The 15,047-nt window shown below is 38.7% G+C and overlaps 1 protein-coding gene across 2 annotated transcripts in view; it reads left to right on the top strand.

Moving 5' to 3' along the window:
- Positions 1–15,047, top strand: part of TMEM67 (transmembrane protein 67) — a 36,635-nt gene that overhangs the window by 4,429 nt on the left and 17,159 nt on the right. For both annotated transcript variants that reach the window (XM_062604593.1, XM_062604594.1), the window contains exons 4-18: positions 76–175; positions 599–668; positions 770–844; positions 1,937–1,999; positions 7,831–7,985; positions 8,106–8,214; positions 9,388–9,474; positions 10,176–10,241; positions 11,206–11,362; positions 11,734–11,857; positions 13,013–13,118; positions 13,710–13,766; positions 13,862–13,960; positions 14,439–14,537; positions 14,895–14,981. In XM_062604593.1, the coding sequence (XP_062460577.1) occupies positions 76–175; positions 599–668; positions 770–844; positions 1,937–1,999; positions 7,831–7,985; positions 8,106–8,214; positions 9,388–9,474; positions 10,176–10,241; positions 11,206–11,362; positions 11,734–11,857; positions 13,013–13,118; positions 13,710–13,766; positions 13,862–13,960; positions 14,439–14,537; positions 14,895–14,981 (1,454 nt within the window). The remainder of the gene's footprint in view (positions 1–75; positions 176–598; positions 669–769; positions 845–1,936; positions 2,000–7,830; positions 7,986–8,105; positions 8,215–9,387; positions 9,475–10,175; positions 10,242–11,205; positions 11,363–11,733; positions 11,858–13,012; positions 13,119–13,709; positions 13,767–13,861; positions 13,961–14,438; positions 14,538–14,894; positions 14,982–15,047) is intronic.

Genomic DNA, 15,047 nt, shown 5'->3' with positions numbered 1-15,047 from the left:
TCAAACTTTTCTTAATGTCTGTGGCATACTGTGTGTCATGCAGTTTTATCACAGTTGAGTTTATTTTCCACCTAGTGGAAAGAAGTGTCGATGGCATTTTGCTTGATGAAGCATTGTGCTTACATTGTAATGGAAGTGAGCAATCCTTCTCTGCTTCAGATGCGTCAGGAAATAGGTGAGTATCTTTTGCCTTTTGTGATGATAAATTAGAGCAGTTTTGTTCTTTTTAAATGAGTATTATTGAGTAAAAGCCTATATCTTTAGCTTTAAAAGCAGTGAATTTGAAATCCTCAAGCCTCAAACAGTATCCTTTGTGTTCACTGATGACCAGCGGTTTGGTTAGTTGGTTTTGCTTTAGTGTGACTAAAAAGATTTGGATTGAAACAGCAGAAAGAGAATTCTTATTTGGTAATTAATTATTTCATTTCTATTGCACTGACAGAAGAAATAAATCAGTTATGTCTTCTGGATTTCAGTTTGAACTAGTGAAGATGCTGACACGGTGTTTTCAGGCATACTATGTAATCAGCTATCACTAAGTAGTAAATCTCATACTTAACTAGATTTTAAGTGCATGCTTCATGTTTGTGATCCATAGGTGTGTAAGATGTGAACAAACATTCATCAATGCAAGCAAGTCTTGTGACTGCAGCAGCCCAAACATTTTAGTAAGTGGAAGAATGCTTATTGTGTAAAGCTCAGAAAAACAAGTTATGTTGACAAGAATCTAGATTTCCGTTATTTTTTTACTTTTTTTTTTTTTTTTTAGACTGGTGGGCTGTGTTTCAGTGCTGGTGAAAACTTACCCCCAAAGGCAGTTGCAACTGTTCGTTTTGCACAGCTGGTAAGTGTGTTTACTCAAAACATTTTCAAGCTATCCCATTATTTTCTTTCAGTAAGCCTTCTACATTCAGTTTTTGAAGGTGGTGATTTGTTGTCTGATCACGGTGATTTCAAGGTAGGTTGCATCTGGATAGAGTATAGACTTGTAGACCAGGCAAGTATTATTCTAATAAAATATGTTTAAGAAAATTCATGCCCTCTGGAAAATTGAAAAGGTGAAGTAATTTACATGAATTTAATATCAAAAAACAGTATCATATGATCCATTGTATGATATGTATTTAAAACACACTCTTGTATCAGAAAAACAGGAGGTTTTTTTCTTTCTCCTTTTTTTTAATATGTAAAATGGGTATTCATGTAAAATATGTGGAAGAAGATACAGGAATTGAAAGGACATTTTTAGTTTTCAGACAGATAGAGCTGATAGAAGAAAATGGAGACATGCAGTTTGCGATTGCGTTTGAAATTTTTGACCACCTTGAATTGGCTAATGGGTGGAAATATGTTCTGTTGAGAAGAATGAAGGTGTTTTCTTTGTTTTAGCTAATGAACTTCTATTAGTTGTCAGATCTGCTCACAGGACTGTTTTCCAAGTAGTTCTGAACTGAGGAAATGCTATGTGGCTAATAAATGTAGTTTGTTCTTAACTGAATTAATGTTAAAGACTAGTGCTTGAAACAAAGCAAAAGGCAGTCTTGCACTTTCCTGATAGCAAATGTTGGTTTGGCTTTCTGAAAATGCCATCTTCTAAATAATGTTTTATTGAAAAAATGTCTTTTCATTTGCTCACTGTATGTACAAAAGCTATGTTTTATTCAAATATGAGTAGTTACAAAAAACAGGCTGTGAAATTGGCTTTTACTGAAGTCAATTATCCTTGAAACCGTCGGTATCTTCAAATGTTAAATATTTCTGCTCTTTTTCTATATATTTTGCCTGAAATGTGTAATGTTTTATTGAGATATTTACAAACAATAGAAAGCTCTTTGAAAAAATAAGTAGTATCTTTTAGCTGGCACAGTTTTCCAGACTGTTATGTTATGGATATATTGTTCTGAACACAGACAATGAAGCAATTCCTTATTTACAGGGTATAACACTGACATCAGCGTGGTTTCTGAAAAACCTGCAGTCCTCAGCCTCTGCCTGTTGGGTGAGTTTTGTCAATGTTTGCTGTTTGCTTTTTTATACAGAAGTCATACTCTATATAAAAGAATGACACTTTAATTTTTGGAACTTAGCTTACCTATTTTTAAAGACTCTTATTTTGAGATGACAGTAGATGAGAAAGAAGTAAATATACAAAATGTTTAGAATGAATACTGAGTGCTAGTCAGTGTTAATGCAAGTCTTCAGGGTTGGAATCTTCATAAGGTGAATGGTGCTAAAGAAGAAATCCTGCAATAGTCAGTAGGTATGTGAACTGTCATTGGGTCTACCCAGTAAGGGATCACTCAGAAAATTAACTTCTTACATATTCACTATTGATTGGCAGCTGGTCTTTACCTCTTTCTTGGCTTTCCATTAGTTATTTTGGTTTGTGATGGAAAAGGGTAACCATACAACCATCCTTTCCAGCTTTTCTTTGCTTTTTTGTATGCAAATGTTACTTATCGTTATGTTCCTCTGGGTGGTGGTAAGCCGGGGTTAGAAGAGTGGTTGCAGCAACAGATTCATGCACACTTGTGAAGAAGATATGCCTCATTCTGCCTCCTTTTTGCGAACTGTTACCACACATGCTTATTTTTTCATCTGTATTCCTCTCCTCAGAATCAGATTTTAACTTCTCCGGCCTTACCTTTCCTCCCAGTACATCAGGACTCAAAGGGTTACATGTCCTACAGGTGTATAAGGATCACAACAGTGGATTTGCAGAATTCCATGATACACAAGCAGACATAGTCCTTATTTCCTACATTTCATTATTACAGATTACTACAAATTATTAGTAGTAAAGTAAGTATACTTACAATTAATAAAGCAGGGTATTTATGTATTCCAATGGGAGCAGCAATCAGTAGTAGCAGCAAGCATATATTTCAATATTACAAGTTACCACAAAAGTATTGTTAGTAAAGCAGCAAATACACTTATGATCAATTAGCTATATGTGTGCCTACATATATATATTATTCAAAGTAGTACCAGTACATTGCTTACCAATCCACTCCCAGGAGTGGGGCCTTAAAATCAATGACAGATGAAGTCTTACTTCAAAGGTGATTTGTGTTGCAGAGTCTATCAGGCAGTGATAAACTTTATCATAGAACAGTTTGTGTAGGCAGCATTCTTTGTATATGTGTGTTTGTGCAAGTGAGATGGGGACAGATTCAGTCTCCATTTTGGGTAAAAAGTAAGTGATTTTTATATTGCCGAGATATAAGGTGGTGTAGGACAGCACTACCTGGGTAGCTGATGTTTTATATTCTCTCAGACCAGTTGTCCTGGGTTCAGCAGTAGCAGTCATGTTTCTCCTTCATGGTAGCTGGTGCAGTGCTGTGTTTTGACTTCCAGCCTGGGAGCAGTGCTGGTGATACCGATGCTAAGTGGTGTTTACCCTGACCAAGGACTTTGTGAGGCTCATGCTCTGCCAGGGAGGAGGGGAAGCCGTGAGGAAGCAGAGACAGGGTGCCTGACCCGGGCTAGCCAGGGAGGTATTCCATACCGCAGCACGTCATGCCCGGGGTGGGGGGTAACTGGGAGTTACCCGGAAGGACATGGGCTTCCGGGTGGGACTCGTTTCTTGGCCGGTGGTATCCTATTCTCTTCCCTTGTTATTTTCTCTTATCATTGTTGTAGTTGGTGGTAGCGGTGGTGATTTGTGTTGTACATTGGTTGCTGGACTGTTCTTGTCTCAACCCGTGGGAGTTGCACTTTTTCGATCCTCCTCCCCGTTCCTCCGGGAGCGGGGAAGGGGAGAGCCCTGGGCGGGGCTCGGTTGCTCTCAGCCCAGCACCACTCAGTGGGAGTGAGTGAACAAGCTGTCTGGCTAGGGTTTAAACCACGACAGTTCTTTTGGTGCCCAGCGTGGGACTCGAGGGGTTGAGATAACAACAGATCTGTCCAGATTAATAGTCACTCGTCACAATGCTGATTTATTGGCTCTCAAGGTTGTTCCTCTTGATCTCACAGTTTCAGTATATCTTATCTTAACTTCCATCCGGTATTTGCTGTATTAGTGTTTTTCAAGTGTGGGGCTTGGGCTAAGGTTTTTGTCTCATTGTACTTTATGGTAATGACTTGTAATACAATAGAATCATTGATCATGAAACTGATCTGGCTTATGTTCCCAGTGTGGTCACCACCTTTATACTTTGGGAGGTATATAATAGAAGTGCTTAGCAATTACACATTTTTTTCTCCTTCTCAGGTGCTCAACCTGTGAAGGAGACATCCTTTTACCCTCCCAGTCGTCCCCCCAGACCATTTACATTTGAGAGTTTTGAAATTTTTGAATGGCCTTTTAATGCTGTTGGGACTTGTTTGCTGATCGTGATGGGAATCACCATGCTAGCACGCATACAGAGTGTGTTTTGCCCACGACTGATTTCAAGAGTTAAGCAGAGTCAGGTTTGGGTCTTGTCTGGGGTCCAACGACGATGTAGGAGGACCAAGAGATTTTCCCTGAGGCTGGACACTCATGAGTGGCAGGGTGTGTGGGATAGTATGGGCAAGTATCTAGGTCAGTGGGCCCCTCCAGTACTTTGGAATTTCACTACCGAACAACTGCAAAATCCAGAAAAATTAGTAAAACACTTAAATGAGGTGTGTGGTCATTCTGGCCATACCAGAGATGGACAAATCATGGCAATATGCTGGGGCTTGTTCAAGACTATCCAGCGCCTTCAAAAGGAAAAGAATGTCAGTGGATCTGAGGGCAAAGCAACAGTCAGCGCAGCTACTCCAGCTCCAGGCACAGCAGCTTCACCACCCCCAGGGACAAGTACTGTTGCTACTCAAACTTTGGCTGCAATGAACAGCGCAGTTACCCCAGCGGCAAGTACAGCAGCTGCTCAAACTTGGACTGCAACAGACAGCGCGGTTACCCCAGCTCCAAGCACAGCAGCTGCATCACCCCCAGCAACAAGTACAGTCGCTACTCAAACCACAGTGATAATCACTGCAGCCAAACCAGAGGACCAATTCGTACCAATATCGGTTGCCCCTATACGCAAGAGAACAAGCAAAAAAGAGGCAAGAAGGGTGAAGCAAGATGAAGAAACAATGAATTCACCACCCGCTCTAGCATCTGATCAGGAGTCATCATCACATGATGAAGAAGAAGAAGAAGAGGTAACTTCTTGACCTTGGACCTCAACCGAGCTGCGGAATATGCGAAAAGATTTTACCCGTCAACCAGGGGAGCACATCATCACCTGGTTACTCCGATGCTGGGACAATGGGGCCGATGGTCACGAACTAGAAGGTACAGAAGCCAAGCAGCTGGGATCACTTGCTAGAGAAGGGGGAATTGACAAAGCAATTACAAGAGCTAAAAAGTCCCTCAGTCTTTGGAGGTGGCTCTTGGCAGCTGTGAAAGAAAGGTTTCCATACAAGGACGATGTTATGAGTTGTATCAGCCAAGTGGGCTACTATAGACAAAGGCATCCAGTCTCTGAGGTAATCAGCCATCGTAGAGATGATCTATCACATCCAGCCGAATAACAGGGATACACCTTCCCCTTCACCCCTTCCATCATCTCAGCTGTGGAAAAACTGTCTCAGGACCTCAAACAATTGAGGGACGATCTATCTGATTTATCCGGCTCCTCACGTGTACCAACACACGTCTCAGCTATTAACAAAAGGCGTCCTATTGTTCGAGAGAGGAGATACAGGAGGTATACCCTATGGTTTTACCTGCTGGATCAAGGAGAAGACATGACAAAGTGGGATGGAAAACCTACTTCAGCTTTGGAGGAACGGGTGAGTGAACTGAAGAGGGGAGCCAAGACTGATCATCCCATGAGAGCTACGGCTTCAGTCTCTGGTGAGCAGTTTCCCAGATGGAGTGGAAGAGCTGATTTTATTCCAGCTCCTGTGATAACGAAGAATAATCCCTTTTACCACGACGTAAGTGTCCAACTCTGTGACGACCATTAGAGGGGCCCTGCCTCCAGCCAGGTGGAGGTAGGGGGCAATCGGATTTACTGGACTGTGTGGATCAGATGGCCTGGCACATCAGTCCCACAGAAGTATAAGGCTCTAGTAGATACCGGTGCACAGTGTACCCTGATGCCATCAAGCTGTCAAGGGGTGGAACCCATCTATATTTCTGGAGTGACAGGAGGATCCCAAGAGTTGACTGTGCTGGAGGCTGAAATCAGCCTGACTGGGAGGGAATGGCAAAAGCACCCTATTGTGACTGGTCCAGAGGCTCCACGCATCCTCGGCATAGACTACCTCAAGAGAGGGTACTTCAAAGACCCAAAAGGGTACCGGTGGGCTTTTGGTATTGCTGCTTTGGAGACTGAGGAAATTGAGCAGCTGTCCACCTTGCCTGGTCTCTCAGAAGATCCCTCTGGTGTGGGGTTGCTGAAAGTTGAAGAACAACAAGTGCCAATTGCGACCACAACAGTGCACCAGCAGCAATATCGCACCAACCGAGACTCCCTGATTCCCATCCATCAGCTGATCCGTAGACTGGAGAGTCAGGGGGTGATCAGCAGGACCCGCTCACCCTTTAATAGCCCCATATGGCCAGTGCGAAAGTCTAATGGAGAATGGAGACTAACAGTAGACTGTCGTGGCCTGAATGAAGTCACACCACCAAGTGCTGCCGTACCAGACATGCTAGAACTTCAGTATGAACCAGAGTCAAAGGCAGCCAAGTGGTATGCCACGATTGATATTGCCAATGCATTTTTCTCAATTCCTTTGGCAGCAGAGTGCAGGCCACAGTTTGCTTTTACTTGGAGGGGTGTCCAGTTCACTTGGAACCGACTGCCCCAGGGGTGGAAACACAGCCTATTAAAACACCAGTTTTTATTTTTCCAGACTGTTTGTCTACTCTTTCAGTTAGAACAGCCAATAGCAATTGCCGATTTCTACTTTCTTAGAATGTTTTCCCTCTTTTCCAGACTATTTTTCACCTTTCCAGCTGATAAGTTGCTGTTACAGTTAATTATTTTTGTGCTTATCAGTGGTATCTCAGGATGTCTCTGATGTTTAGGTACCCAGCTGCACTTCCCAAGGAGGTTTCTGATTCCCAGGCATAGTTCCAAGGCTAGCAGTTCCCAGACGGCAGGCATTCTCTCTGTCAGTATTTCAGCAGACTTCTGTTCAGTATTTTTGCTGATCACTTTTGTGGCTGCTCCCATCACCGTCATACAAACACAGCTCTGAGGTTTTCTCCTACTTATCTCATTCTCTTTTACAAACTGAGACTATCCTCATCACTTACATGAGTTTATCCTGTTTGTCTGCCTCAGCCTGCTGAGGTCTTCAGGGGTGCTGGCTGAAAGTAATGTGCAACTGCTGATCATACCCACAGAAGGCAGTAGGTGGTGGCAAGTTAATACTAGTGCAGTGATAGCTGCACACAGATGCCAGGCCTCACTTTTGCCTATCACATAGCAGTGTTTGTTTACCAGAACTGAAGAGTGGTATAAGTACAACATAGTTTAGGAAGAGCAGACTGGAAAAAGTACTAAAACTGGAAATAAGATACTTACAATACATGCAACTACAGTTGTCAGTCTTTGATGGAGTCATCTTTTTCATAAAGCCTAAGTGGTATTAAACATTTTGATTCATACTTTGTTTTCTAAATGCACTGATTCCATGCCACCATTCGCAGACCTATAAAATATGGAGCCTGAATAGCTGGGAGAAAATATTAGGTGTTGACAAAAAGGAATTACTTTCAAGTAAAAATGAAGGTTTAGGAATGGCTTATTAAAAATAACATCAATTTTATGACTGCATCACTGAAAGAAGGGTTAAATAAATACTTTTCTGTGTTCTTGTGTTTTTCCACTGCAGTTGTACTCTAACCTAACAGCATGCCAAGCTCTCGGAAATATGTGTGTGATGAACATGAACTCACTGGGTTATTCAAGTACTGATGCCTGTGGTTTATTTCAGTATATTTACGTCAATACAGCAAGACTGGGCATTGCTCATTCAATAGCCTTCTGGTAAGTGGCTTTTGCCATAACTTTTGGTCTTTAATAGTATTTTATAGAAATTATCATTCTAAATGTTCTTTGATGTGAAACATCATGTTTCTTCAGAGAAAACATTGTAATTCTTTTCAGGAGGCATAATCTTCCATGGCTGTATTACGGGGATCGACCAGGATTAGCATCCCAAGTGCTTGAGGCAAACAATTTCCCTACAATCTTCAGTTTTAAAGGAACAGATAAGGTAGGTGTTGGGTAGTAGACATAGGGAAGGTGACATTAGGAAGGGGATATAATCACATAAAGAGGTTTAGATTTGTTACAGATGTGGCTCTACAAAAGGTAATTTTTAGGCAGTTAGTGTAACAGAACTCAGTGTGAGATATTATGGAAGAGGAAGGCAATATTTATGTGAAAAATCTCTAGGTGAGGTGATTTTACTGACTTGCACTCGTTCACTCACACATTTGCTTTGCTCACGCTCTCATACCCACATTCGCATAATGCCAAGATGTACATTTCAATTAAAAAATATTATGGTTAAAAATAATAAATACAAATTAATAAAAATATTACTGTTGCAAATCTCTACAAGCTAAGTTGTATCAGAGATGGATTCAGTCTATTACTCCAGCCTTTTCCTCCTCCTACAGTGAATTAGGTGGAAAAAAAGAAAAGAAAAAAAAGGAAAAAGAGATGAGGAAAAACAATCATTTCAATGTTAACAAAGTCGGTATCCATCCCTTAGAGGGATGAACTGCTTAAGTAGCTTGTTAACTGGCACAGTTTTAAGAAGGAATAAAACAGTAAATCAAATAATTACATGTTTTATTTTACAGATTTGTTGTAAAAAATAGAATAACTGGGATGATTTATTCAAGTTAAACTAACCACAGAAAGTAAGTAGTCTAGTGATAACCTGTTTGCCAGTTACACCTCCAAATTTATCTTGTTTTCTTAGTGTCTCAAAAATAAAATAGTAAGGCGTTTTTTAGCCACATTTTTAAAAGGTTGTGTTTTAAATTAAACAGTATTGCAACGCAGCAGTTGTTTTAGCAACTAAAATACTTATTGTTCTTCCTAACACTGAAATTCCTGGAAGCCCTCAAGATCCCAGCCTGGAATACATTGGAAGTCTGCATAGATTTCTGATTAGTTTAGGGCATGTCTATCTTTGTAGACGTTCCTTTGGGACTTTTTCCATGTCACCAGTGAAACTGTAGAAGAATGGTGAAGTATGGGGTTTTTTAAAAAACAAACTACCAAAACTGAGATTAAAAACATAAAATCAAAGGAGGAAAAAAATGCAGCGTTTTGCTGAAAGTTTTAGGGAAGCCTCAAATGATGAGGCAACAGTCCCTAACATATTTATGTCTGCTTTATGGCAGTTTCATTGTTTATCATTTTTCATCATCAGGATGTAAAGCTGCAATTTATTGCAGCCTCATTTGATGCTGCAGGAAACTTTCTTAAATGGCAAAGTTTGGAAGGAGGCATCTTACAGGTATGTTTGATTTAAATTATCTTTTGTTGATACCATAACATTCTGATTGCCTTTAGCCAAACTGAGACAAAAGCCAAGATTTTGGTTACTACAGTAGTGACAGTTCATAACTATAGAGCTAGAATAGCCCTTGATTCTTGCTCACAATGATCTTTATAAAATCAAAAGTATAAATTCCGCAATATTTCCTTCATCTATTGGACCAATATAAATTTGGCAGATTGAAAAGCTCTGAAAAACATCACTAGTCCTTTAGAACTAAAAATCTCTTTCTTCCATTCAGTATACAGTTACCCATGTATTATTACTCCTCCTTTTCTTGTGGAAAAAAGTGTACTTTAGTTCCCAGTCCACAGGTGTTTGTAGAAGTCACTGATAAAGCTTGAGGCAGCACAGTGCATTGAACATTCTTGTCGGGTTGGATGCTGCTCTCCACAGATCTCAACTTCAGTGATGGAACTGAAAAACACTCTGCAAGTATTTATAAGCTAAAGCAGCATTTTAAGAACACCAGTATTAGTACAATCAAGAATTGCATTTACTCTTCAAGATTAATCCCTCTCTTCTTAAAAAAAGTAGAACAAAATATCTTTTTTCACAGTGAGAACTGTGAATACATTAACTGGTTGGGCTACGTGTAAATACTTTTCATGCAAGAAAATACCTTTGATTTAACCTAATCATAATTATGTTTTGTGCAGCTTTGTCCTGATACCCAAACTAAATTGAATGCAGCTTATGCATTTGGAACAACTTACCAACAAAGTGTAAGTAAGAGATAAAACGCTATTCTGAATTTTGAATTAAGTTTTTTTTATACATCATCAGTAATTCAGTGGCTATTGAAGGACCTCTGGAGCTTAGCCATAAGCTGCAACATGGATTTCTTCCTCGTGAAACTGTTGCTTATTTTAATTTATTATTGACTGAAATAAATGTAGTTTTAAAAAATTATTTAAGTGTACATCATAAAACGTGTTTACTGCGTAAGATAATCAAAATTAATTGAACTGGCATTTGTGTTAGTGAGCTTGTGTATACTTAGATGCTAAATTCAGTCAGCCATAGACGTGGTTCTGACAATCTGTCTGGGCAACCTGCACCACTGCTTGGTGACACTAACAGTGAAAAAGTGTTTCCTGATGCTTAGAGGGAGCCTTCTGTTTCAATTTGTGCCTGCTGCCTCTGATCCTGTCACTGGGCCCCTCCCTTCTAGTATTTGTAAACATTGATAAGTTCTGCCCTGAGCTTTCTCATCTCCAGATGAACCATCCCAGCTCTCTGAGCCTTTCTTCATAGGGTTGATGCTCCAGTTCCTTCATCATCTAAATGGCCTGTGCTGGACTGTTATCAGGTATCTCTGTTTCTCTCTTGTACTGGTGAGCCCAGAACCAGACACATTACTGTGCAACTCCAGTGTTCATGCTTCTTGACTTCTGTGTTTATGCAGTTTATGCAGTTTATGCAGTTTCAAATTATGTGTTTCAAATTTTATGTCTGTGAAAGAGCTTCCTTCTCAGCATCAGTCATTCTGGTCATTCCGATAATTTCCAAGGGGTTTGTATAAAATCATTAGGATATTGTAATTACTTGCAAATAGCTGGAATGCCTCGTCTTTTGTGAAGAAGTGGGACAGATTGCGCAATGATCTTGAAGGACAAGAATCCACAACTTGAGAGTATCTTTAAATGGCTAAAGTGGTATTTTTATTTTAATGTTTGTTTCTTACAGTGCAAAATTTCAGTGTCCAAGATTTTATTGGATTTTGCTAATCCAGTTTTTTATGACTTATTCCTTGAATATAATGGTGACAATGGACAACAGTATCTTTGGGACGTGCCAGTTTTAAATTTGAATCTTCAGGACAGTGAAATATTTGTTAATCAAGGTAAGACTGTCATAGTAACATTTTGTGAATTCAAATAACTTTTGACTAACTTCAAATAGAAAGAATTTGTATTAATTACTGTTAGTTGTTTAAAAGATGCCACAACACATCATCATAACTTGTTTCTGTTTTAAGAACTTAATATTTTGTGGGCAGGTTTTCATGCTGTTAAGTGCAAACTTTGCTTGCATACACCAGCCCAGTCAATTGATTTCATTATGTATTTGTTTAAGTTGGAAGTAAGTAATTTTACATCCTGGATACAGTTAGATGTATTATACAGTTATATGTATCCTTTCTAGTAGATTTCATTCTCTTTGTGTGTTGAATAAGTTTCTTACATATTATGGGACTGTTGTGGTTTTTTAAAGGCAGTAATATGAACAGCTGGCTTCTGACTCGTCGATTTTTTTTGGTGGATGCGCTAAGTGGAAAAGAGAATGATTTGGAAAAACTACCAAGAGTACTTCGGATTGCTAGTAAAATAACAATAAGGTGATTAGTTGCATATAATACATAGTACATAGAAAATACAGTAGATTTTGTGCAGTCTGCATTTTATTGTCATAAAAGAAAGTTGTTTTATTATATTGTTTCTAATATGTCCTGTGTTGCTTTTTCCATTGTATACTTGGAAATAGCAAGAGTTTCCATAGGTTGTTCTAATGAGTGGGTTAGCAAACACAGCATTGACTTGTGGGGTTTAAAATTACTGTGATTACTTTCCAGGTATGATGGATCACTGTATGTATGCATAATGCAAGTTAGCAGGCATTCATTCATCTGGAAAGACCTAAAAACTCCTGTTAATTCTTTTTCAGTGTATATGTTGCTGACTCTATGAGGATGCTGCTTCATACTCTATATTGTTCTTTTGCAGTATTTTTACAAACTGTTGCATATTCTGTTATACAATCCAGAATAGGCTTCAGAGAAGTCCTTTAACTGAAACTGTGAGACTACCTTCTAGGATCATTACTGATGGTTAATCTCTGCTGGAATATGTTTTGGAAGAATCTTTTTTTCTCCTTCTTTATGTAATGTCTTTTTCTAAGATGGCAGTTTTAAAAATTGAGCTCTCTGTTTTTCTTTAGCTCTTCTTCACAACTTATTAGTTAAAAAGATGGCTGAGTAGCACAGAGTATTGATCCATACAAGTAACCATCTTGAAGATTAATTTAATGTGCCAACTGCATTTGCTAAGAATTACATACTACATTATTTAAAAAAAAATAAGGATTGCTTATGTATCTTAGGAGAACACCCTTCCATCTCACCCCTTTGAAAAAATCAACAGGCACATAGGAAAGGTCATTCTGTAGTGTTTTGAGAAAAGTTACCTTTTGGAATTGACTTTAGTTGTGGCTGTTGTAATGTGAGCAGTAGGTAAAGATTGATTCAGGTATTTTCTTACAAATAAATAATGTTCCTGAGTTTTTTCTTTTTTATGTATATAAGTCCATGCCTTCACACACTCCTGGTGCTTTTAAAATGTGAATTGCCATGTCATTGAGTTTGTAACTCACATTTTATTGATCAGGTTGCTCTGTCCTTTTAGTATTTTCTTATTAGTACAATTTCAGTTAATACTTTCCAAGCAACTCATCCATTTTCTGTATTAAAAATAATACGCTGTTTATATTGCTGCAGTATTCGTCTGGCATCCCATAATCAGAGAGGAACTATCTACCCTCCTCTACTTACTATTGCTTACACAGACGTGCTTGTTGAAAACCCTGAAACCCAGAGTGTGATGGTGAGATCTTCGTGCTATCTTAATTGAACTGATTTGTTAATCGTACTTTTCAAACCAAAGTCAAAAGACGTCTTAGGTTAGATAGATACTTAAGCTAAAGGGAGCAATTTTGGTGCTACACAGCAATTTGTATTTCAGTCAAGCTGGAAAAGAAATGGTGTCTGAGCTATGTAGAGCTCACTTTATGATTTTGCATATTTGGCGTAATTACATTGAAGTTACTTTTAGTCAACACCAATGAAAGGGCAAGTATCAAATCTTTGGTGTCTCCTCTCAGAAGGAAAAAAATATGCATATTTGGAAGGACTGTGATTAGGTACAGCTAGTAACTTGCAGGTAGCAGGCATCCATCCCCAGCATTACTGTTGGTAAAATTTGCACTGAGCATATCAGAGCATATGCCAATACTAAGTTTGGCATTGTAGCACAATAGGTTGTATGTACACAGTAAAAGAAAATAGGTGTTGTACTTATATAATAGCTCTAGACGGGAATTCCCACCAACTAAAGTGTGAAAACTCCCATTGTCTGTAATGGTTGTAGCATTTCAGAATTGCCATGCATATTTACTTTTTGTATCTTAATATTCAGGTTTCCTTCTCAGTCAGTTATGAGATGAATCAGTCAGAGGCTCAGGTTCAGACTGATGTAAGTTGTGTTTCCCTTTAATTCATCAATATAATGATTTACTTATGTTTTGTGTTTTTTAAAAACATCTGCCAATAACTTTTCATTCTCTTCAGATCACACTGGGTGTGTTGGGTGGGCTCGCAGTGTTATGGTCCCTTCTCAAGACTGCAGGCTGGAAGAGACGCACAGGAAGCTCTGTAATTGACTTGCAGGTATGAACAGCTAGCAACCTAAAAAAGGAGATATCTTCCTCTTTTTAAGGAGACCTTTGCTATCATTCCCAGTGATATAACCGTTCTGTTTCTTAAGGCAACTGAAATAATTTCTAGCCTAGCTGCATAGATCTGTGACTTGAGGAAGTAGGTTTTTTGTCTTTTTTTTTGGGTAGGAGGGGGGTTCTGATTTTGTCATTTAAGAAACACTTTTGCTAAAAATCAAGGTATTTACAGAACTGTTCTGATCAGTTGAGTGGACTTACTGTTCAGATTAATTCTTCTTTGAACAAAGGCCAGCATGTAGGATTTTCAGATACTGAATGTACCATAAATATATGACGACAGTAGAAAAAGTTTGTTCAAGCTTCTTTTCAGTACTAGAGTTTCCTGTAGTGTGATGACATTTTATATGAATGTGCATATGCATTACTTGATTGGTTTTACAGATCTCTACAGTGTGTTTTTATAATTGCAGACAGTTTTGAAGTTCTTACTGTTTTATGCTGGAGACCTTGCCAACGTTTTCTTTGTCACCACAGTGGGCACAGGGATTTATTGGCTTGTGTTCTTCAAAGTAAGTGTTTTTCCAGATTTCGGGGTTATGAAAACCTACTAATATTGCATATATTTTTACACAAGAATTAATTTTCTTTCTTTTTTCTTTTTTCTTTTTTTTCTGGTCAGACTGTTGAGGCAAGTTCTATATCATATCCTGTTCTGTGTGCTGAAATTTCTCTGTTGACGTGTTTCTTTTCCTTAGGATTCATTGTACTTGCATTCTGCTTAATAGTCACTTCAAATATTTTACGAATTCCAAGTGATTGTGCATTAAATATTGACCTGTTTCTGCAAAATGTTATTTGCTCTTAAGCACTTAGTATTTTGTTATTTATGCCATCCATACTATTTCAATATAACTTCTCAATTATAGGGTCAGCAGTTTGTCTCTGTCCTTTTACCACTTCCATCTCAAGAAGAAGATTTTGTTACATACATAGCATGTGCATTTAGTTTAAAGGTAAATATTTTTTTGCTCAGGCATTAAAGAGATTTCAACATATGCTTCTGTATATTTTCAGTAGGC

The sequence above is a fragment of the Pezoporus occidentalis genome, unplaced genomic scaffold (genome assembly GCF_034315485.1).
Source record: "Pezoporus occidentalis ecotype Australia unplaced genomic scaffold, CSIRO_AGI_Poc_V1 ctg87, whole genome shotgun sequence".
Lineage (NCBI taxonomy): Eukaryota > Metazoa > Chordata > Aves > Psittaciformes > Psittacidae > Pezoporus > Pezoporus occidentalis.
Note: the sequence above shows the minus strand (reverse complement) of the source record. Positions and strands in the feature narration are given on the sequence as shown.